This window comes from Chroicocephalus ridibundus, chromosome 11 (genome assembly GCF_963924245.1).
Source record: "Chroicocephalus ridibundus chromosome 11, bChrRid1.1, whole genome shotgun sequence".
Taxonomy (NCBI): domain Eukaryota; kingdom Metazoa; phylum Chordata; class Aves; order Charadriiformes; family Laridae; genus Chroicocephalus; species Chroicocephalus ridibundus.
Window position 1 is genome coordinate 20,520,816 of NC_086294.1, and position 24,351 is coordinate 20,545,166.

Here is a 24,351-nt window from a genome sequence, read left to right on the forward strand (position 1 = left end):
CACACGGGACGGGGGAGCCCGCACGGCTTCCAGGGGCGCGGAGCCCAGCCCCGTCCCGGAGGAGGAGCCGGCCGGGAAGGTGTGCTGGCGGCCCGGCCCTGCCCAGCCCCGGCTCCTGCCCTCGGCGCCGGGATGCTCTGAGCCGTCCGGAGGACGAAGGAGATGGAGCCGCTGGGGGCCAACAGCAGCTGCAGCAACGGTGGGTGCTGCGGGGGGAGCGGGACAGGCCCCGGGGCTCAGCCCGACCCCGCAGAGGTTGGGGGGGGGGGTGCCGGGGAGGGGGGGGAGGGCAGCCCCAGCGCACCCCCGGCCTCATCCCCCAGCCGGCTGTGGGGCTGCTCTGTCGCTGCTCCGCTTCTCTGGGTCTGGGGCTTCTTTGCCTTTTTTTAGAAGTCTGCATAGGACTGGGAAAACTGCCTTTTTCCCCACAAGCCCCGCTCAGCCTGAGCTGTGTCAGTGCTTCCAGCGCTCACTGAGAAGCTAGGTTTATTTATTTTTTTTTTAACCTTTAAAGATTACCAAGTCCAGTCGGTAACGACCCCAAGCCCACTGCCTTATGCTTGTGCCCAGTAGCACATCACGGAGACTTTTATCCAGCCGAGGAGAGAAGATGCCCTCCGCCCTTCCCTAGGAAATATTTCTACAATCAAGCATGGTTTTCCCCTTAGAAAAGAAACCTATTAGGAAGCCTTTGGAAACTCATTGGATTTTTTTCCATTAGCAGAAGTTTAGATCCAGTTTGGACCCAAATCCTCAGCTACACGTGCAGGGGACACGGGGTGCAGCTGCAGAAGATCTAAGCCAGTCTCTCGGTTCAGGACGAAGTTGGGCCCCATGCCCAGTGCTGTGAGCAGTTTAGCTCTTGCATACCCATGCTCGCAGAGGCACAAATACTTGCTCTGTAATTCCTACATGAGCTCAGGCAGAAAATTAAAGTCTTTTACTACAAAAGGACTTTTGTGACACTGCACCTGGGTGTTCGGTTCCCCACAGTCGCAGTCACGCTGTCTTTACTGCGCTGGGAGTGAAGACTGCAATAGAAAGGCACGCCGGGTGCGGTAGGAGCGTGAGGGTAGGAAGAAACTCAGCAGTTTTCCCACCCACACACACCGACACACCTCGGCTGGAGACTCCGGGGCTTAGTGCTTCTGGTATTAACAGCAGAAAACCGCGCCTGCTTTCAGTCCTTCCACACTGGCAGGACTTGGCGTGCTTTACGAGCACTCAGGATCTCTGCAAACGGGTAGAATAACACCATTAGACAGTAAAGGCAGTGTATAGATGAAACTTCGGTCTGGGACAAGCCTGTAGCTGTGTTACGAGTGATCCCATGGCACCGCTCGGCACACTGAGCTGGGACAGATGCACAGTTACACAGTCCTGGCGTCACTCCACATCAAACCCAAAGCTGTAAGCTGCAGACGAGTTGGCGGATGAGAGGATTAGTTGGCTGGAAGGCACCACAACCTTTGAATCAACAAGGCTGAGTGTCGATAAGGCATAGTTCAAACTCTGTTCAAAACATTGGAGTTTGATGGAGAGACTCTGGCATAGATGCATGGAAATTCAAGTTACATTATTATAGTGGTCCTTGTGGCCTTCCAGCTCAGTGTGTAGACTGGCAGACACATTCAGTGTCCACAAGCTGCTTGAACTGCACTCCATAAACCTGTCACTCGACACTGCCATTTCCACGTGTGAGTAGAGAGGTGTCCTGAGTTTTTAAGTGCGGGTGGGTATGTGCTGTTAGGGTGACAGGATGGGTGACTGCACAGAGGGACATCTGAATGAGTCCAAACAGCAGAGGCGCTGTTGATAGCTGTATCAGTAATTTGCTTTTTTATCTCCGTGGTGGTGTCACAGGGTCTCTGGTCACCCTTTCGTGCCTTTCCCACCGCGTCGTGTGCCAGGTCATCGGTGATGCTGACCCAGCTGACTCCGTCCAGGACAATGGGACTTTGGATATCTTCTGGGTAACTCAGCTGGAAAGCAACTATGGATTCTACATTGGTCTGGGCTTGGCTGTCTTCTCCAGCTTCCTCATCGGAAGCAGCGTCATCCTCAAGAAGAAGGGGCTGCTACGGCTGGTGGAGAAGGGGGGCACCAGGGCAGGTAAGGCTTTTGTGGGGGGCAGGAGGGAGGAGGTCCACTAATTTCCAGAACCACATGCATCATCCAAACTCCAGCGCTTGTATGGCAAGGGAACACCTCTGGGTGCACGTGTCAGCCTTCCATCAGCTATGTAAGACAGAGCTTTTCTGCGTGTTTGTGTGCGCGACTCGGAGAGCAGTGCTGTGCTGGAGCTGAGGAGCTAATTTACAGAGCCCTGCACTGGAAGGCTCAGCTAAAAGCAGCGCTCCCCCGCCTTGCACCGCAAACAGCAAGTCACATGCACTGTGTGATCAGATGTGCACCCACCAGGAGAACAATACGTGCCCATCACAGCTCTGACATGGGAAACTGTGAGGCCAGGAGGAAGCAGAGCCGTTTATTCATGCAGGACTCTACGCCTGCGACCTGTTTGATCGCTGCGAGTGGTTTTCAGAAAGGATACATCTGAGGTATGTTGCTCAACAAGGTGTAGATAAGTTTCCTCTAGCACCAAGCTGTTGGGGCGAGGCATGTGCTTATGTGCACGTATGTATGGATGGGAAATGGTGGAGGAGCACTGCCTACAGCGGAATTGCATTGTGGAATCGGACGCATCCCATCAGCATTACAAACATTGGCTCTAGCAGCAGCGTAAGTCCTACCTGGCAGCTGACCTACTTGCATAACTACAAAACAACATAATGATAATTAAAATACTACTGCTTCCCAGTTCTGGCCTAGGAACGACTCTTAAATCGTTTTACAAAGGAAGTTAGTATCACTGTCCCCATATGAGGGCACGGAGGCATGGAAAGATGAAGGGACTGTCCAGAGTCAACCAGCGAGTGGGCAACAAAGCTACCAACAGCACCTGAGCCACAGGCCAGTCCCAGGTCTGTCCCCATCCCCTGCCATTAGGCTGGCTGCACGCAACTGCTGCACCCCCATGGGTTTGCTTTTCACCTTATATTTGCACAATGAAATATCAGTATCGTTTCAACTGTAGATGTCTCTCATGCCCTTCCCTCCATGAACTCCTCCCACAACAGAGCCAAGCGAGTAAAATGAGGGCAAACCCCTCTCTGTTTTTCAGGATGCTTAACCAGGAATTAGAGGTTAATGACAGAAAATTGCAGCTGGCAAGAAGAGTTGTTGAGGAAAAAAAAGAAGCCACAAACAAACAAAAACCAGACCAACGCAGCAATTTCTAAGGAATACCAAAGCATAACATTTGAACTGGAGCACTTGTGAACTTGAGGAACCAGAAGAGGCTAAATTCCAGCAAATTCCTGTCCACCTCTTCCCTCCCCTTTTCCCTATCTCACCCTTCAATCTCTCAGCCCCATGTTTCACCCCTGCTATCTGAGCACATCACTTTTCTCCAAGGCAGGTCAAACGCTGCTGTAACCGACAGCTCCGGTCAGGTCAGACTTAGCAAAACCATGGTGTCTCTCTGTCCCAGTAACAGCAGGGTTCACAATGCCAGCAGGCTCAAGCTCCTTACGTCTAACAGCTTGTGGGTTAAGACCAGAGCCGGCTTAGTTCCCCACACAGCACGGCCATTCCTCCTCATTTATATGCACGTTTTCTTTCATTGAGTTGTTCCAACACCAAGAGTCATTTTTCATCAGAAACGCTCCATCGCATGACGACTGTTCCACATAAAGCTAACCTTAGCATTTCTGGCAGCTGCCGCTGAGGCTCCATGATACAACCACAATACAAAGCAACGTACAAAAAGGCGCAGATAACTTCTGGGACAGGACGCAGGCGCTTCACCACGACCGTACGGCAACACCAACCAAGGCACCACATGCCCGCACAGAGCGACCGACCGGCTTTTCCCCCCCGCTTCATCTTTCATAGCTATAGCCCGCGCTTCAGCTAGGTTTGGAAAAAACTCATTGCCTTACCTTAGTGCCCACGCGCGAGACTCCACAGCGAGCCGGTGCAATGCCGGGTGAAGCGCAGGCTCCCTATGGGCAGGACGCAGGGTGGCAACGTCCCAAGGTGGGACAGCTTTTGGGTGGGGGGCACCCAGCATGGAGCAGCCCCTGCCATCCTTCATCCTTCTGCTCCAGGAGTACCCCACAGCGAACAGGCAAGCGGAACACACAAGACGGAAGGTGACCAGTCCATGGGACCTCAGCTGGGGGGTTTATCGCCGGGTTTAGGGGATGATGCACCCTAATGAACCAGCAAGGAAGACCACAGCTCCCAAGGCTGAAGGGCAGCCCCAATGTCCATGCTGCAGCAGGGCCCCAGGCTCAGAACTTCCGTGGCTTTGGAGCAGCGGGTGCCATTCCCATTGGCACCCAGAATTAAGCACTGCTTTCATGGTATTTGCGTTGTCCAGGCCCAAGTGCGAGCTTCTGCTAATCCCTCGACTCAACATAAATCCATATAGGATGGCATGTCTGCATATTCTGTCCTTCCAGGCTGTTTTCTTTGTTACGCTCTTCCCCTCGCAATTTATCCCTCTCCAAAGGGATGTTTCTCATCTCTTACCCCAAAGAACGTGGTTGTTAACTCCTGCACACCTGTGTGCTTTGCTTCCTTCCGCAGGAGATGGAGGCCACGGCTACCTGAAGGACTGGCTTTGGTGGGCTGGCTTGTTAACCAGTAAGTAGAAACTGTTTCCCTGGCCTTGTAGCTTTTCCAGGGTCTGTCCCTGTGAATCAGGTGCGGAATGAGCCCAGCATCTAGTGGCTTAAAGCCTTTTTTTCTGGCAAGTTCCAGCAGAGGTACCTCAAGGAGAGTGGAGGCAGTGAGCCACACAGGATCTCCCTCGCCGTCCTCCTGCAGGGCTGGTAGGACTTGCTAGCTCAGTGTTACCCCATCAAAGGCATGAAAAGCCAGGTTTGCATACTAGGCACAGGGCAGACAGCCTCCCGTGCGTGCCTGGGGGCTCCGGGAGAGGTTACTGCCGCAGCAGAAGGGAGATAACAAGGAGGCGTTGGTAGCAGTCTCCTTCTTGAGCAAAGCTTGCTTTGCCTTAGAGCAAGCCTCAAATCTTTCTTTTCATGCTGCAACACTACAGTGTCTTCTCAAATTGGACTCACAGCTGTACAAAGAGCAGCAGAGGGTTTCTCAGAGCAGTCTTTTCTGGCTCTCGCAGCAGCTCAAGGTGCCCCCGCCTTGCTCCACCCTTGCAGCTCCTGCTGCACAACCCATAAGCAAGCACACAGTACTCACTGCTCAAGGGACAAGGACAGTCCAGCCAGAAGGTGACACCGCAGCCCCAAGGAGACTCTGTAGGTGAGGAGCAGCCTCCCAGCAGCTCCCGCAACAGCCCACCCCCCAGTTAATCACCCAGACACACTGCAGCTGCCTGGCTGGGCTGGGGGGGTGGATGAGTTAATATGGGCAGCTGTGACATGGCCAGGCCCTGGTACCCTCAGCCCTTCTCCAGGTGGGTGCAGGGCTCCAGGGGTGCCTCTCTGCTTGCATTAATTTGTAACAGAGAAATTTTCACCCACTATCTGTCCCTGTTTAGCAGCAGCATGAAACCCCCATGATAAAACCCACCCTCTAACCAACACCTTACTAGTTTGCAAACCTGCAAGAGAAAACACAAAAAGTGTACTGTAACTCACTGGTATTTATTTTTCTTGTGTTTGTTTAGTGGGCGGAGGGGAAGCTGCCAACTTTGCCGCCTATGCCTTTGCTCCTGCAACTATCGTCACGCCTCTGGGGGCTCTGAGTGTGCTCATAAGGTGATTTATCTGACTATAGTTTGCAACTTGCCTTTTTTTATTTGCCTGTTTGTCTTGCAAGATAGGAAGACTTGAAGTGATGCAAATATGATTTATTCTGCCTAAAGGAAAAAATGTCTCAGTGTTTTCTAACAGTTGTTGTCCTTTTCTGGGATCATTTGGAAGCCCGTGAATTAAGTAGCATGCCCTTCTGGAAATGCTACATGTGGATAGCAGTCCCATACACTTCGGGTTAAATTATTGCAAATATCAGTGTTGCTTCCTCCCTTAATCCAGCTCTTTAGCCAGTTCAAGGTGGGTTTGTTTTGTGTTTTGTTTTGTTTTGTTTTTGTTGTGAACAGTACTAAAAATCTAAAAGGGTCAAAAACATCAGGTTTGTTTTTAAACTGTCTTTCATTTGCCTTTTATTTTCTAGCTTTTAGGGTGCTCTGATGTGTTTTTATATTTTTGTCTGTTGCCAAAAGGCTGAAACCCTGTTTTATTTTTTTTTTATTTTTAAAAAGGAGATTAATATCAAAACACATGACTCCAGGTACCGAAGGTTTTATAGAAGGACTGTGAAATGCATAAGCAAGCTGAGAGTTAGGACTGCTCTGGTGTCTTGCCCCAAAGTTTTATGCACAACAACTAGATATTCTCTGGGGGTTAATAGTTCTGACGATCTGGTTAAAATTCATGTAACTCTTTCATTGTTAGGTTGGGCTTTTTTCCTCTGTTACACCGGTTCTTGAAGTCATTTCTTTGGGCGCTAAAGGCTTCTTAATGCCCAACAGCTCCCGAGTGAATCTGGAGACCCTGAAAATATTTCTGAGGATGCGCTAACACATTGAGCATTTTTTCACCTTGCTGATACATGAGCTGTGACCTGTAGATCACACCTGCCTCTCCGCAGGCTCAGCTGTCAGCAGATGCAATGTGATTGTGTGCTAACACACTGGAATCCAAAAAATTTATTCCAAATTGGTGTCCTTGTATCACGTGAAGGTGTTCTTTTCCTTATTTTAGCTACTCTTCCTTCCTCAAAGGACTTTAAAGCACTTTTTTCTGCCCCGTGCAGTGCCATCTTGTCTTCCTATTTGCTTGGAGAGCGGCTCAACCTGCTGGGAAAGCTGGGCTGCATGCTCAGCCTCGTGGGCAGCACCGTGATGGTGATACATGCCCCAGAGGACGAGGAGGTCACCACTCTGGATGAAATGTCTTCTAAGCTGAAAGAGCCAGGTACGCAGGAGATTGCGTTTTCTCTCTCGAGGCTGGGCAGTGAATATTGCCCCCCCATGCCCACCGCTCAGTTTTGAGTTGCTTCTCTCCCTCTTCCAGGTTTCCTCGCTTATGCTGCGATCCTCTTGGCTCTCTGCTTCCTCCTGATCTTCTACCTCGCACCCCGCTATGGCCAGAGCAACATCCTCATCTACCTCACCATCTGCTCCGTGATTGGTGCCTTCTCCGTGTCCTCAGTCAAGGGCCTGGGTATTGCCATCAAGGGCTTCTTTGCTGGCCGGCCTGTGCTGCAGCACCCACTGACGTGGATCTTAGTCATCACGCTGGTGGCATCCATCACCACACAAATTAACTACCTCAATAAGTCTTTAGACATTTTCAACACCTCTTTGGTGTTTCCCATCTACTATGTGCTGTTCACCACCATCGTCATCACAACTTCCATCATCCTCTTTAAGGAGTGGGTCACCATGACCGTAGTGGACATCATTGGGACAGTTTGTGGCTTCCTCACCATCATTTTGGGGGTGTTTTTACTCCATGCCTTCAAAGACATGGACGTCAGCTTAGGGAACCTACCAGAAGTCCTCCAGAGTGGACAGCAAGCGCCAGTCACCCGAGACGACAAGAACATCCTAATAGAGGTGGACAACTCCAGCATCGCCCCAGAGGATAAACCGAAAGTATTCATGATCTACACCTAGCGCGTTATACGTGAGGGTCTGGAGGTTGGGTTGGTGTCAGTATTCCAGATGCTATTGAGCAATTTAAAGAAGGAAAAGCAGAAAATAAAATCAGCAGTGTCTTATCCAAAGCTTGGTAGAGTCAAGCCAAATCTTTCTCTGGGCTTTTGGATTGGATCTTTGTGATGGTGTGGCAGCAACGGGTATGTTTAATCCTCACATGCAGCCACTGAAAATGAAAATCCTCTTGAAATGAGATACTCCGGGGACAAAGCTCCTCTCTGAGGCCCCTTCCCACCTCTTCTTCTTGGCAGGGTTAATGTTTACTCGTACACTCCTTCCCCCGGGTGGCAATGTGTTTATTTTCAGGCACTGATTGAGTCATTGATTAGTGATTTTTGTCTTTCTTTTTTCCTTTCTAGACGCTCGCATGAACTCTAAAACACACACCAGTATCTCAAACGGAGGCGAGAGACAAGGACTGAATGGTGCACACCTGCTATTCAGACTCTGCTCGTCCATGTTTAATTACTTGCTCTGCAAATATGGGACAAGAATATTGGTGAATATGGACAAACCATGGCGAATTTTGGAATAGGCGCTCACTTAAGCTCAGTGGCAGGACCCAAGCCATGAAGTGTTTTTTACAGGACCGTGGCAGAGAAATCTTTTTCAGCTTTTGTTTTTTGTGAGGTGCAGGGATTTCCCTGCAGCACAGTGTTACTTAATTTTATATAGGTTTTTGTTTCTTTGGGGTATTTTTTCCTTAGCAGCTGTGGTGCCCAGGCCATGTTGACGTGGTTGGTGAAGCCACTGGGCCTGATCCAGACCTCACCCGAGCAAGGGGCAGCCCCTGCTCAGGCTGAGAAGCTCTGGCAGGGTAAACCCTGTGTCAGGAGAAGCACCACCACCATCTGTGAGCGGCTGTAAATTTTAAGGTTGGTTTTTTTTTTTTTTCTTAGCAAATGTCTTGGCCTTGGAGAGCCTCCCAGCTCTTTGAGCCGCATGACCTGACCTGCTATCACGTAAGCCCAAAAGCTTTTCTGTTGTTGTTGTTGTTTAGAGGGAGGTATAAACTGCGTGTTAAAAGCCAACCAGGCGTTAAGTGGGTGATGCTCTGCAGAGCTGTAGGGATGCAGTTCATCCCAGAGCGGTCCCGTTCACCCCTCTCCATCTCTCAATATAGTATGGATGTTACCTGGGCTCTTGCTCACAGCTCATCTTCAAAACCCTCTTGGATTTGTATCGGTGGTGAGGATGAAGGGATCGGAAAAATAACATTTTGAGCTGGAAGGTGAAAAAGGAAGTATCACCGCAGTTAAAAGTTTCTCCCACCTTGCTGCTGGGTCTTAACAGCACCGGGAGACTCAGCTTTTGCTCACAGCAAATCCCAAACCAGGAGCAGCAAAGCCTGAGGCGGCTTTGCCAAGCTGGCTCCGTCCAGAGGCAGCTCTGGCTGGGTTAGTCCTGGACCACAGCGCGCACTGATGCTGTCAGAGATGCTGACCTGATTGTACCCGAGTCTGGGCATGGCTGAGCAAACGCAACTTGGGGTTGGAGGGGGGAGAGGAATATTTAATCTCTTACCAAAATAACATTTCAGTACTTTTTTTTTTTTTTTGGAATGTGGAAAGGGAAATAAAGGCTTTTTCTAAAAAAAAAAAAACCAACCACCAAACCTTGCAGGTGGATCTGAAAGTTTTTAATGGTTTCTCTGGTGTTATTGGTGTAGCCGTAGAGGATCAGGAGGCTGAAGGACAGCCCAGCCCAGCAGAAAGAGCATCTGGGGCGTGAGCGAAACAGCAGCGCCCTCCTTTGGTAGCAGAAAATAATCCAAGTAATTCACTTCAGCTTCGGTTTTGGTATCCTAATTGGTATAATGCTTTATGCATTTTATTTTAGGAACGGATAGTAAACGGCACTCGTCCTTCTCACTGCCTAGAACTGCGTTTTATAAAAGCCATCCCTCCAGCTATCCTGCCATCTCTGGACAAATGCCACATATAAAATGAAGATTTGAACTAAAACAGTAGACAGTGACAGAATATTTGTTAATGACAACTGACAATTTATTAAAACTAGGCAGAAGGCACAATGAATTGCATTCTTCAAGTATTTGCATAGATGCACAGAGAGCATTATTGTAAACCATTAATATGTGGACACAGGAGAAAGTGAGATGTATTTTGGTATATGTTCTCCCAAGTAACATCTTTCCAAAAAATCATGTTTTACCATCTTTTAGCCCTCCTGCAGTTCCCCTATTCTTATTCACTCAACTTGCACACATATAAAAAATATAAAAGGACTTACTTAAAACCACCTTTCGGAGACTTTATGATATTCCAGCACTAAAATTTTCCATTAGAGTCTGGGCACATCCTGTTGTTCTCTCCAGCTCTGTGTACCCAGGGGAATTTTTTAAAAGCTCAATCCCACGTATACATGAAATGCAGTGAAAATATTCTTAGTGATTGTTGGTGGCCATTTGATAAAGGTCAGGGGTTGTAGCAGAGTTAATGCTGCTGCCTTCAGCGAGGGCTCAGATACAAGATCGAGTTTGTGTGGTTGAATCTGTGCTACTGCAGTGTGTGTGCAGCATGTGCCCAGCTTACTGCTCCACTGCCGTTTATACGTAACATAATCCAGCTGTAGAAAAAGACATGTAAAGATTAGAAAGCTGATGTCTTTCACTTGTCATCCCTCATTTCAGAGAGAAGCATTTTAGGTTGGTTTGTTTTCCAGGCATATAGAAAGTAAGAAAAGGTCCAAAATTAGCAAGGTAAGGAAGAATCAACCAGAAATTCAAGATGCACCCTGTGTACTGTTTGCTTGTGGAGAAAGAGGTAGTAAAGTTGTGAAAACTACTGTGGTTTAAGTCATCCTACAGACATACTGCTACGTATAACTACAAATTTAATGAGCGCTTAGGGTTTATCTGGTTTTTTTCTAATCAGTAGAGCTCAGGGAAAGAGAATCATCAGCCAAGACTTTTTTTTCTTTATGCCAATAATAGAGTTTCTCACATGTGCAGCAGCAATCACATAGGATTTGCCCGTAATAAATCAGACACAACAGAGCTGTTGCAACCATAGCTCCAGAATTCCCTGTGTTCTCCTAGGAAATCATTTCAAGGGGGGGAAAAAAAAAAAAAAAGAAAACAAAAAAAGAAAAAAGTTTGGCGTAACAAAAGGTCTTAATTTAAAATCCTGAGAAAAAACGTACAAAAGCCCAAACTACTAGGAGAAAAAAACCCCACAAATTCATAAGGGAGGGTCCCTCAGGGTCAGAGCCATCAGCTGCTTAAAGTGCACACAGACAGCTCTCTCCATCCATGTCCTGGAGAAAAAAAACCCAGAGTCAATGAGCTGCCCTACAAAAGCACCATGTTTTGCAATAATATGTCTGCTGTTTTACCACCTGGGCAATTTTAAGGTAGGTTTCTCACTGGTATGGGGAGCAGACAGCCCGTGCTGAATTACTGCTCAGCACAGACCGCAGCCTGAGGACACACGTGCCAAAGCGTCTACTGATTATCCACAGTACCGTATGCTGGAGAGGAGGTTTCAGCACTGCCTTTTGCTGAGCTTCCTTCTGGCCATTTGCTCTCTGTCTCGGCCAGAGTTTCCCTGTCGTACCTTGACTGTGTCCCAACGACACGGGTGAGAGCGCGCGGGCCACGCTGGGGACGCTGTCGGGTCTCACAGCACCGAGGCAAGACCAGCGAGTGCTGGAGGTCGCAACGCTCTTGCTGAAGATGGTTATATGGGGAAAAGAATTAATCCACTCTGTTAAAGCTAATCAAAATCCCCAATGACCCACAGATTATTTTAACCAGGAATATTTCCGTGGTTCGCTCCCTGTTGCGGTCTGGCTTTCCACCCACTGTAAACTGAGAATATGCTGAAGAAAGTTATCAACGGCTGCCTTCTGCTCTCCCAAGAGGCAGCGGTTTCTGTGTAGCACCAACGTACGCTCCTGCAGCTGTGTGGATGGGCTGAGGAAGCCAAGAGGGACGGGTCCCACATGAAAGCCCATCAGGGCCAGCACCTGCACCCACAGCTTCATCTCCCTGGTAAGACTTAAATAACTGGTTAAAAAAAATACGTGAAGCCCCCATCACCCCATCCCTGCATTGGATATTGCACAATAATATTTAAATACCGTATAAACAAATCATCCCTATATGGAAAAAGGCTATCAGCAGAGAGGGTTGAGTTCGGCTTGGCATGTACCGGCGCAGTTCCCGGGGGCGCTCGGGCCAAGCCCGACTGCAGCTTGTTGAGTCGCGCAGGAAACGGGTGAGGTTAGAGGAGAGGAACCGAGACACTGTCTGTGGCTGTGAACGGTTTTTTGGGTGATGAAGGCCACCCAGTCTTCACCCTGTGAAGGTCAGAGCCAGCTGGGAACAGCTGGTTCACGAGTGCCCGCGGGAGCCCGGCTGTCCCACTTTCAAGATGTTCGCTGCTCCAGCCGTCCCGACACCGGTATTCTGCACGAGATGGAAAACGGGGAAAAGAGAAAGGGGTGAGCATTGATGAAGAGCAGACGCTGCCCTCTCCTTCTCCCGGAGGTGATATTACAGAGGGCCAGGGGAAGCCTGTCTCCATTCACACGTATTCACACCTTAGTGTGTCACACAGGAAACTCTCCTGCTCTCCACCAGTCACGCAATGAAGTTCATACAGGTTTTTTTCCATTTTTTACAGCTGGCCTCAAGTACGTGGTTGGCTGGAGGCAGCACCTGCGGTGTGTGGAGTGGAGGTGTTTCGTGGTAAGGGGTCCAGCTTGCAGGCAGCTGAGCTCAGCAACTCAAAGTCCCTTATCAACGGTCCTTATTAAGGACACTTTCATGAAACAGTCCCTGCAGAAAAAGCATCCCCTTAGCCATGGCTAGAGGCTGGACGGGTTTCTGTTCCTTGCTGGGATCCTCAAGTTTTGTGTGGACTTTCCTGTTTCTCCACTCTTCACTAACCGTTCTGGGTCCCACACACCCTCGTTGCTCAGCCCCGCTCACCCAGATGTTTTACCTGAGGAACTGCTCAGAGATGTGGAGGACTGAATTAACTGTTTTGCTCAACCTAGTAAATGCTTAATAAAGGAACAGCTGAAAAAAGAGCCCCCTGCAATAAAGGCAACCAACCCCGTCCCACCCATTGGGGCTGTGCATGAAGGTGTTTTGCCATCTGATAGCAAGGTCACTCCCTCCAGGGTAGTTTTTTTCCCGGTGTTGTGGGGACGCTGCTGTGCTTCCCATCACCGCACTCGGTGCCTACCTGTGCCGCAGGCTGGAGTCGCCCTGGGGCCCTGGGGTGCGCAGGAGGCAGCGAGATGGGGGGGCTGTTCCCCGGCCAGGCTCTGGGTCTGGCTGGGACGGGATTTGCTGGCAAAGCTCTTCGGGGTGGCCGGGGCCTAGAGATATCCTATGCGAGAAAAAAAAAAACAAACAGTTTTGAATTCTCTGCCTGGAGAGATGCCTGAAATCAGAGAAAATATTTTTAATTTTCTGTAAGTCTGAGACAGCAGATTTGGTATGCAGCTGCACACCTCGACGTCTCCTGTTTGGAGTTAGCCCCGGGGATATTACAACCTAATGGCTGCATGACAAAAAACAGGAGAAACCTTACAGATGGGGCACAACTCAGCCTGTAGCACCCCTGCCTGAGACAAAGGACGGGAGGGGTACTGGCGAAACCATGCTTGCAAAGACCTCTTCCTCTCCAAGGCAGGCGGCTGCTGCTATTACTTATCACATTAGGCAAGTGATTAGTGGTTTTCAACACGGTAGAGCTTCTCACCTATCAAGTTTCAGGAAGACTGGCTTTAGGCTGCTGGGCAGCTGCCTTCAAAGCGAGGACAACCAAAGCGGGTAAGAGGGTTACCGTCCTCTGCCTTTCAGCTGCAGGCTGCAAGCACGTCATATTCTGGCTACTAAAGGATCCAGAAGTTTTGAGCCTTGAATTTTGCAAGTAATAGGGAAGCTATATACCAGAGCCTTTTAATTGGCCCCGTTATTGATGCAATTGAGGTTGGAAGCAAGTTTCACATGCATACGCTAGCAACATGATTGCCCATACAATGCCTGTAAATCCTCAACAGAATCACGGAATCTTCATGGTTGGAAAGCACCTTTGAGATCATCGAGCCCAACTATACACACACCAAAAAAACAAAACAAAACAAAACAACGACCTACAACCTCTGCCCTTCAGAGCGTGCCCTGAAGTGCCACATCTAGGCGTTTCTTAAACACCTCTAGGGCTGGTGACTCAACCCCCTCCCTGGGCAGGCTGTTCAGTGCCTGACCACTCTTTCAGTAAAGTCATTCTTCCTAATATCTCCTCTAAACCTCCCCTGCCGCAACTTCACACCATTTCCTCTGGTCCTGTCATTATTCCCCTGGGAGAAGAGGCCAACACCCACCTCTCTGCATCCTCCTTCCAGGTAGTTGTAGAGGGCAATGAGGTCTCCCCTCAGCCTCCTCTTCTCCAAGCTGGACATGCCCAGCTCCCTCAGCCTCTCCTCATATGCCCTGGTCTCCAGACCCCTCACCAGCCTGGTCGCTCTCCTCTGGACACGCTCCAGCACCTCAACGTCCCTCTTGTACAGCGGGGCCCAGAACTGGACACAGCACTCGAGGTGAGGCCTCACCAGTGCCCGGTACAGAGTACTACACATGTATAGACGTGTGCCCATGCACACGGGGCCCTGCACCCACCTATAACCAGTTATTACTTTGTTTATGCGCACAGCTGTCCCTAATAGGATACTCAGAGCATTATATTTTCCATTCATCTAATGAATTTCAGTGTAAAGCATGTCCCTGGGGAGGAGTTACCCACACAAGAACTAACTGCCGGTTGTTGCTTAGTCTCTGCGCTAAGTCACTGGCTTACAGGTGTTGATCTAATAAACACAGCTGCACTCACTACTTGGAGGGCACCCAAAAACCCTGCAGTCTCCCTACACTATACATAAATGCAACGCTCGACGGCTGCACCAGCCCATGCTTGGAGGATTTATTGCCGTTCCTGTGGCTGAAGGAAAGACAAGGCAGACCAAATCCCACCGACCGCCGGGTCCAAAGAGCTCCCATAGGAACAGCAAGAGAGCAAATCTGGCAGATACTGCAAACGTCTAGGAAGGACACTGACACCAGCAAACAATGAAATTAATTATTTCCCCTGTACCTTCTACATCTCGTGGCTCTCCTCCAACCCAGAAAAGGCAAGGCTTCTTTTGGAAATCCTAGGAAAAGTGTGCCATCTAATAGGTCCGACTGAGATAAAGAGACTGGATGCACCAGGGAGGGAACACAATGGAGACTGTGGGGAACTTGTCAACAACCAGCTGGGAAGGATACCTATTCCTTATTGACTACAGTCAGCTTCCGCCTTTTGTTTCAGTTTTCTTTCCTGCTGAAGTGCCGGCTGTTCACAGGAACAAAGGAGCTAGAAACAAATCCCATTCACTAAAATATTTTGGGTTTGTTTTCCTCTGCGTCCTTCACAGAGAGACTGCCTGGGAGCCAGCCTCCTGCTATCCCCAGTAACTGAGCCCTTCGCTTCTTTGCTGGCCCTAACCTAATAAAGCTAGCGGGGGAATATTTTGGTAAAATGGGTTTAAGTCAGTCTGAGTGATTTGCCGTCTTTTCCATGTGAATGTGGGGTCTGTACTAAGCTTAGAACGAAACCGCCAGCAAGAGAAGTAAATCAATATCCTTTCCTTATAACCCTCAAAATAACCTCGTGGCTAGGATGCTCACATATATGTGGTCAGTCTGGGTTAAGTCTAGTGTTTCCTATGCAACATGTTATAAATCCCATCTCTGCTCCGCATCAACATCTGTCTGAGGCTCCCAAGGCTTTAGCCAGGAATGGTCAAATGCAAGATATCTGGGGGATCATCCCAAGGAATGGAGATCCTGTGCTCAGTACTGAGCCTCAGACTTATCACTCACTGGTAATCTCTGAAGGGCTTGTCTGCAGGAGATAAAATACATGCAACGGTAGGAGGAGCTATGCTAGGCTTGCTTAGGGAAAAATCTGTACTGTCCTTTCATTCCTGGCAATTTATCTATTTGATTTGCAGCTAAAAAACATTTAGATCATAGAATCACGGAATGGTTAGAGTTGGAAGGGACCTTAAAGATCACCTAGTTCCAACCCCCCTGCCCTGGGCAGGGACATCTCCCACTACATCAGGTTGCTCAGGGCCCCGTCCAGCCTGGCCTTGAACCCCTCCAGGGATGGGGCAGCCACAGCTTCTCTGGGCAACCTGGGCCAGGGGCTCACCACCCTCACAGCAAAGAATTTCTTCCTAATATCTAACCTAAATCTCCCCTCTTTCAGTTTAAAACCATTACCCCTCATCCCATCGCTGGGACTATCTATCAGGGACTCTCCCTGATAGAGTCCCTCCCCATCTTTCCTGTAGGCCCCCTTCAGGTATTGGAAGTCAGGTACTGGAAGAAGCTATAACATCTCCCCAGAGCATCCTCTTCCCCAGCTAAGATGACTTTGGTAAAGTCAACGCTGTTTTGTGATCCAAGCTACCTGACTCCAGGGCAGAGGTATCAGGTGACCTGAATGAAAAATAACTGTGTGTGCTAGCGTCCAACACGGTCATTGTCAGCTACACTACCGAACAAGGACAACCACCAGTAACTGTCCTGTGGCGAGATGGAGCAAGAGCCTGTGAGCACGGCAATTCCTACGTCCCCCCGGGTTAAAGAGAATTCACCGGCCTCACTCAGAACAAGCCTCCCACCGAACGGCATCTGCGGGACAGCGGCGCGACTCTGTACCTGAGAGACGGGGGGTTTGGGAGCAGGAGGCGCTGGCCGGCTCGGGGGTGTCCGCCGGGAACCGTCCTTTGCAGGTGCCGGCTGCGCTGGCCTGGGGGGCTGCCCCACGCCGCAGCTGTGGCCAGTGGAGAAGGAAGGGGGCTGCTGGGTGTTTCTTTGGAGTCCTGGAGCTTGCTGAGGAGGAGGTTTTGATGGGATTTCAGGGAAGCCAATCACCTGTGCAGAAGACCCACAAGTTCCCAGAGTTAGGTATTTCTACTTCAAACCACCTTTTCGCTCTCTGCTACACTTTTGAGGATCTACAAGAGTTCTACGAACCACACAGTAGAAAATATCGCCTGCAACACCGCTATGTGTTGTATACGTCAAGTAGATGTTGATTAGATAGACTGGGACAATTTGGGATCATGAGGCAGAAATGGGAACAGAGTAACTCAGGCATTAGTGTTATAAGTGACGCTTATAAATAAACCCGGGGTTTGCAATTTCTACAGTTCTGAGAGGGGGATGTGACAGAAGAGGATCTATCGGGCGAGACAAGCAGCCACACAGGCCTGGTCAAATCCCAGCTCCTGCCTTAAGAAAATGGCTAAAAATAGATACTACGTTCAGCCCCCACTGACTTTCAGCCACGGGTGATGTCTGCTTTTCCCATCCTTTGATAAAACCAGTCCCCAGCTGCAGTGGGAGAGGGAACCACATCCCACATCTTGGTGGCTGCATCTCTCCCCGGGGAGCTGGAAGATGACCTTGCCCCTACCTTCCTCTGCTCCTGGGGGGTTTTCAACTTGAAGGCAGGGTTTGCGTGCCCATTTCCAGAGGCGTCACTGACAATGGGAGAAAGAAGAGAGTGTTATTTCCTTGATATGTTTTTCTCCTTTTTCTTTGCTGTATTTTCCATTATATTTTAACTGAAATCAAAAAATGAGAAGCGAATACTAACTGTACCAACAAACCCATTTAGTTATATTCCTCGCAGCCTTTGCAGTTTCTCCTCTGTTCTGACACCGAAAGGGGGTGGATGCAAGCAGACAAGGCACAGCACTGACAATTTACCTGAACTGCGGGGTCTTCTTCAGAGAACAGATGGCAAATTTATTCCAGCATTTCAGATAATAGAATAGAAACACGAATCCAATGAGAAGGAGAACGGGAGCCAGGATTGCGAGAGTTATCACCACCACTGCAGGGCCTGAGGGCAAGAAAGCAGAGTTAGTTAAATGGAAAACTCTCTGCTCCCACTCTAACTCAAGTCCTTCTGAAGTGCCACCACAGCAGAGCTGGTCCCACTCACCTTCGGGCATGGGGGGGCCACTGTCCAAGCTTCCTCCCCTCCCCGGCTTGTTGCAAAACGGGGGGGCCCACCCCTGGTCGCAGTGGCAGTTCTTGTTGTTATTGCAGACCTGCAGCAGGAAGACTCAGAGACTTTAGTGCCGGCTCCTAAAGACTATGCAAGCTAAAAAGAATTAAGCCCTTGCTGGATAAAACACTACAGCAGAAACTCTTATTGGCATAAACAGGGAGGGAAGCGCCTGGAAACACTTTCTTTTCAGGGAGTGAAAGTGCCTTTTATTTCCTCAGAAATTCTCTCTTTCTCCAAAAGACAAGGGTTCTTCAGCTGACGTGCCACTAACCTAGATTCAGGAGAGGAGCAGCATTTTAAAATTCCTTTCTCTTGTTCTTATCTCTAAACCGAAGGACACTTCCCTTCCATCCAGTGAAGGTAAAATCTTCCCTTCCCTCCAGTGAAGATTTCTTACTGTTTAGGTTTATTGTTCGGCCATCGCTATTTGTTTTATCATCTAGGTAGAGGGAGGGCTGATTCTGTGGATTCATCCCTCTGATTAGGGACGTCCTGTGATTCCGATCTGATTCCGATTCATCCCTCTGACTAGGGATGTCCTGTGCTAATTGTGGCATTTAATTTGATTCTGTGTAATAGCTGACAAGCACTTCCTACAGCTTCGCGGACCATAAGAGAGGAAGCAGACTGGGAATGCAAGAGCAGGTGGGTCCCTCTCCTTGTCGGGTACGTCACGGGTACATCGCAAGCTGCCCCGGGAGGCACACGCTACTGCACGCTGCCGTATTTATCACTCCTCTCCATTGCCTAACTGGACCATGGGGATGGAAAGATGCTGATGCTTTGTGCCAGAAACACCTACAGAAGATATAAAAAATTCTCACCATCCTTTTCCTTCCATCCCCTGGGAGCACAGTGGAGCACAGCTTGGGAAAAACTGTTCTAAATGTGACTTTTTACTATGTTTTTCCCCTCAGTAAGTCTAATTTTTTTTTTATTCTATCTAAACTGGGCTCAGAATATTTTTCTGTAGGATTGCTCCTTCTTGTTTTTCATTCATTGCAATTCATATCCCTCCTGTAGACCTCCTTAAACCTTATGTCCAAGGGATACTCACAGACCAGAAAATGCAGCAAACGTGAAAGGAATGTGCAAATTAATAATCAAGAAGCAGAAGTCTGGAGCGAACCTAAGCGTGGTATCAGACCCGAGCTGAACAACCATCCACAGATGAATGGCAGCCCATCCTGCTTTAGTCTGAAATGGAGATGAAAAGGAAGACACCTACTCCATGCCCATGGCACTTCTTGCTACAGCTTTCAGAATCAAAGATGATGGAGGTGTTCTGGCAGCGTCCCTCAAAGCAAACCTGCAGAGAAAGGATCCAAAAACTCAGCGTTAGCTCTTTGGATTATGTACCCTATTACTGCCTTGTGTTATTTTGTGACTTGCAGGGTCTCAGACACCTTGGCAATACAAGTAATACTCTGGGCAGAACAACAGGCCATGAAGTTAATCTGGTTCCCAAGCAAACATTTAATCACTACCCTAAATCCCAGCTAACGCAGACCAGAGAGAGAAGTGGGAGCTCAGAAGCTGATAGCTTGGCCATGCCCATGTGCCAAGTCTCTGAAGGAGCTCTCAGGTGTCTTGATTTCTACTTGTGTGGCTCACTTCTAAGCAAGACAAGCTCAACCAACTAGCGAATCCCAAATTTAGCACCGGCCCTGGACTTCATCTGGCAAAGACTTAAGGTATGGCCTTTGGTGTGTATTCTTCTATTGCTCCTCAGAAGCCTCTAAGAAATTATTTTTCAACATACATAAAAATTACCTAGAAACGCATTAGACATAAGAAATGAACAGCCTGATAACCCCAAAGCCCTTTCCAGATGGAAAAGTGATACCCTGAACCTCCCCCAAGCCATTACAGGCAGGACTGTACCTACATGATGGCTCCCACACTTTGTTCCCGTCAACACCAAGCCAGGATCCAGCAGGTCATTTTCTTCACTGTCAGATCCGTACACGTGGGTTCCTCGGCACCTCAGCTCCGTCCTCTGCATGCGGATAGTTGTGTCTATGGCCACCGCATTGGACTGCAGGGGTTTGGAAGCAGAGCTCTGGCACTGGATCTTCCCACATTTAGCATCTCTGATTTCAAAGGAAAGGCTAAAGTGATTATTTCTGGCTTGCTGAATGTTTTGCAGGCATCAGCTCTACATGTAAATTAAAGCAGCAGTGTTGAGTCATTGTTCAATGGCAAAAGAGCAAGCACCTCCCAAGCAACAGTGTCTGATGGGTCCTGATGGTACCATTTCACTGTCCCCATGGCTAGGCCAGCCTCAACAAAAACACAGAAAAGACTAAGAACTTTTTATCTCAGTTAAAAAGCTACATTTTAGCTTATGGATTTGGAAAACCCCTCTTCTGTTGCTTTGAAAAAACATCAGCTAGTTTTTTTAAAACGCAAAAGACCGGGAAAACGGTAAATTTAAAGCTTCAGTCACAAGGGCTCTAAGTCCAGCTGGAATGGAGCTGGTTTCCCAGGAGGCAGAGAGACAGAGTGAAACGAAAGCATGGATCAGTTTTATCTACTGGCCCATCATTTTGTTATATATAGAAACATCTTCTCCAATAAGGAATTCTTGGCTGCCTCTCTGCTTTCTACCTCATCTCACACTTCCTGTAGTTGCCGTAGATGTCCTTCCCACAGTTCCCGTAGATGTCTCCAGCGGCATTAACCTTCTCGAAGCAGGCGTCTGGTGCTGGCCTCGCTCCTGCATGGAAGAAACTCACGTGGCTGATTCCTGTGGAGCCCAGCATCCCATCTCGCCCCACGCCAACCACTCAGTTGTTCTTTTTCTGGGATGGTTTGAGCATGGGAAGTTTTTGCTGCCTCCTCCAAGCGAGCAAGGCAGGAGAAAAGGCTCCTCAGACTTTGCCACTGATAACCGGTGTGGAAGGTACAACTGTCTTACACAGGGTGACCAATAGCAAGATGCCACATAATATTGCCTGCTCAAAGGACAATGTATTTCACTGCAAGTAGTGCCCTTACCAGGCCCCCACAGCTGCAAGCACTGGTCTTTATAGGTGAGACACATGCCACTGTAGCAATAGGCCTTCCCTCCATCGCAGGAAGCCCCATCGATTTGGTAGGAGTTGGGGGGGCAAAACGGTGACTCGCCAGTGCAGTATTCTGGGAGGTCACAGAGTCCTGACCTTTCCCTGCAGAGAGTTCCTGGAGACATCAGCTAAAAACGTACAAAGGGAAAAAAACTGAATTATTTCTTGACTCCTTTGCGGTTTCATGTCTGCACAACGTCTCCCTTTGGCTAAGAAAAAATCCTGCGTGCATCTCGTCATCCACCTTGTCTTAGGTTTTTTGAGGTCAGCAGTGATTCAAATGACTCTGAAACTCCATTAACTGGGTGAGCTGTGTAGAATCAAATTAATGACTGGATCCCTTCCCCAGGTAGCAACGAGACTGTACAGAGAAAATAAGGCTACTAGACCTCAAGGGGACACTGATCCCTCTTCCCTAGGGCAGGATCTGATTTACCCAACCCACTTTTGACAGATGTTTGTGCAATATATTCTCAAACTCTTCCCTGTTTGGAAGTTTGGTTCAGTGTTTGGCTGTCATTTCTGCTGGAGACATTTTCCCTACGTGTAACTTACGTCTCTCTTGCTTACAAGTTTACCCAGTTCATTCTTGTCCTGTCCACCATAGACAGGGAGAATGGAAGGGCACACATCAAGGAGGTTTTTCCAAGTCTCTTGCGAAAGGAGTGAGTCCAGGGGGATTCTTGGAAAATTATTTTCCACATGCCCAGGACAGGTCAGTAAGAGCACGCAGTCAACGTGCAAACACAAAAATGAGCTTATGATAAATGTTTGCCTGTGTCCCTTTTTGAGACAATCTGTTGTCAAAGCTTGAGATCTTTGGCTCCCAAATCAGAAACACATTTTAACCAGCCTCTCTAAGGAAAGCTGAGATTTAAAATGATAGTGGTCACACGCATACAATCCTCTCTGCTGGCATTTCTTCAGCAAGCACCTGGGCTAAAGGAATTCTACTGCATCCCAGAAAAGAGGGTTCAGAGCAAAGATAGCATCCAGCCTAATCCCCAGAGGAAGTGTTTGCTCTAAGAGCTCTGTCTAGATTTCTTCTAGAGCCAAAGGAGAGAAATACTCATTCTGATTCATCCCACCCCTAAGCGTCTAAGAGAGGCAGTGTGACTTCTTTCCAGCAGCATTCACAGCTCGTCTGAAGTTATCACAGGAGTCAATTAAATTAGTCAGCTAGAAGAACGGGCCCCACTAGTTTGACTGCACTCGTAGCTCTTGTACCTAAAAATCAGAGCAGGTTGCTTGCAGGTGAGGGGCTGAACTCTGTCTTTGGCTGTGTTTGCTCCCCTTTCCCCTCCATTTCTCAGCCTCACACTTCCACCACCGTTATTCCCTCCCCACTCCTAGGAAAACCCAGGAGATCCCACCTTGCACTGATGACAGCAGCTGCCATGGGCACATTCGGCACCCAGCTTCAGGGAGCAGGTGCTGGCGTCGCAGCAGGGGTTGTTGCATTCCTGGAAGACAGCAAGATGTAGCAGAGTTTACCAGGCAGATGTTCAAGACAAGAATGTGCCAGAGCATCAAAGTGTGAGGCTGGCGTACACCGTACATGATGAATTATATGCAAACAGAGTAAGAGCCTTTCTTCCACAATAAGTTGATGATACCCAGCATGTGCTGAGTTACAGCACTGCGTAACTGGATGCTCTGCTGGACTGACTGGAGACCACAGGTGGTGCTCGTCCATCCGGTGAGTCTGGGCTGCTGGTCCCAGCTCCCTTCTGTCTTATCAGTCAAAGCATGGATTTGGAGAAGTGAGATGCAGTGCTAAGAGAAGCCGCATCCTTACGAAGAATGGAGCCGTAAGTGAAGTGAACTTAAATATGAAACTGCAATGTCTAAAATCACTTTCTCTTTTCTTTTCTAAATGAAGTTTTCACCACTTCTGTTCAACTATGGATTACACCACCCCTGAGTTCCAGGATGTGCTGTACTGTTAGACGTGATACTTTACAACCTTGATTTACATTGTGTATACGTTTACATACAGGGAAGGTATGCATATCTCCTGCACGAACAAAAGCTGTTTATATATCACATAACCATATTTGTGACATACGTAATAAAATCATTGTGTCCCACTAAAGCCCAAATGGTTGGATCTGAACAATTGTTACCTCCACCTCTCCACAGTCGCACTCTTCCCCCTCTTCCAAGTAGCCATTTCCACATTTCTTCCCGCCATACATTTCTTTGGTATCCGGCATATTGGAGAGACACATCCCTCCACCAGACTGCAGGTACTTCTCCAGCTCTTTTCTGTTGCAGTGGTTGAACACCTTGGGGAATGGGTGCCTAAATATGGACAGTGTAGAGAAACATCACGACAGATCAGATCTGGGCAATGGTTTAGAGAACCAAAAATGAGCACGTGTAAATCCTGACAAGTGCCAAGAGGCACGGGTCCTCTGAAGTCTATGACATTGTGCAAAAGCGGACCATGATTTTTGTGTGCCTGTTCAAAATCAGATCCATCTGGGTTACATCTGAAGAAAAGGTGAGATTGCACTGCAAAACTGTCTAGTAACATAATGGCCTTAAAAAGTAAATGTTATTGAAACAAAATACGTTGAGTTAGATTCGCCTTTGCCAGCTGACAAGTACAGCAGTCCTCACCTGCTCGGTACTGAAGCTGCGGCTTATTCCTAACTCTGCTTGAACACGCCTGCGAATCCGGCACTCAGACTGTGAATAACTGCTTGTGAATTTCGCTGATTAAAATAATATTTTCTTTTTCCTATCTACTGCCTCGTTGCAAAGGATGTGAATATTTTGTTACATGAATTACTAATTTCTGTTGCTACAACACCAGAAGCTATGCACACTGTGTATGACTGTACATGTGTGCGTTCATGTTGCATGTTCTACTTATATACCACTATGTTTTCACTCCTCACCTAAATGTCTTTCCTTATTTGGAGGAAATCATGCATGTTAAAGAAGATATCTATGGAGACAATTTTGTTAAAACCTGCTAAACCCCAAGGAGGAAGGCTTGAGGAAACAGGGAATGTGGCTTTAAGTGAATGGGTTTCGCTGATGTTTTTACGTGACTGAAATATGGAAGCTGCTGCGGTTCCTCATCCAAAATGAGTTCTGGAATCCCTGTGGGTTTCCAGAGTCACTCTCGCTTCCCTTTCCGCTCAAAGCCAGCATTTCTTCCATTTTAAACACAGGCTTTCTGTGGCTCGCTGAAAGGAAGCAGTATTCTTAAAACAACATGCAGTCGATCTGTTTTCACATCTTCTGATTTAGAAATACAGCCCTACCGCCGTGCCTTTTAATAAAAATCAGTTATTTCCTGAAGCAATCCTTTTTCCTCTCATTACCACATTATAACGCACATTATCTTTTGCCCAAGATGCTTTAGAAACCCCACCAACTATCTACCTCCACG

The 24,351-nt window shown here is 48.4% G+C and overlaps 2 protein-coding genes across 3 annotated transcripts in view; one reads left to right on the forward strand and one right to left on the reverse strand.

Annotated features, from left to right (window-relative positions):
* Positions 1 to 9,319, forward strand: NIPAL4 (NIPA like domain containing 4). 2 transcript variants are annotated; one of them, XM_063349066.1, is made up of 7 exons: positions 1 to 199; positions 1,864 to 2,112; positions 4,657 to 4,713; positions 5,717 to 5,807; positions 6,865 to 7,025; positions 7,125 to 7,708; positions 8,131 to 9,319. In XM_063349066.1, exons 1-7 carry the CDS (start codon positions 163 to 165, stop codon positions 8,140 to 8,142), a joined length of 1,191 nt encoding a protein of 396 aa, XP_063205136.1. In that variant the 5' UTR covers positions 1 to 162; the 3' UTR covers positions 8,143 to 9,319. The 2 variants fall into 2 exon arrangements, with proteins under 2 accessions (XP_063205136.1, XP_063205135.1); XM_063349065.1 differs by lacking the exon at positions 8,131 to 9,319 and having other exon boundaries at positions 7,125 to 8,101.
* A 25-nt stretch (positions 9,320 to 9,344) lies between these two features.
* The window catches only part of ADAM19 (ADAM metallopeptidase domain 19), a 36,446-nt gene continuing 21,439 nt past the window's right edge, over positions 9,345 to 24,351 (reverse strand). The window contains exons 12-23 of the mRNA XM_063349067.1: positions 23,072 to 23,249; positions 22,319 to 22,408; positions 20,878 to 21,073; positions 20,488 to 20,596; positions 19,766 to 19,970; positions 19,106 to 19,186; positions 17,809 to 17,917; positions 17,571 to 17,706; positions 17,275 to 17,341; positions 16,515 to 16,730; positions 12,985 to 13,131; positions 9,345 to 12,200 (exon numbers count right to left, since the gene is read on the reverse strand). Coding sequence (XP_063205137.1) covers positions 12,126 to 12,200; positions 12,985 to 13,131; positions 16,515 to 16,730; positions 17,275 to 17,341; positions 17,571 to 17,706; positions 17,809 to 17,917; positions 19,106 to 19,186; positions 19,766 to 19,970; positions 20,488 to 20,596; positions 20,878 to 21,073; positions 22,319 to 22,408; positions 23,072 to 23,249 — 1,609 coding nt within the window. The 3' untranslated portion in view covers positions 9,345 to 12,125. The remainder of the gene's footprint in view (positions 12,201 to 12,984; positions 13,132 to 16,514; positions 16,731 to 17,274; positions 17,342 to 17,570; positions 17,707 to 17,808; positions 17,918 to 19,105; positions 19,187 to 19,765; positions 19,971 to 20,487; positions 20,597 to 20,877; positions 21,074 to 22,318; positions 22,409 to 23,071; positions 23,250 to 24,351) is intronic.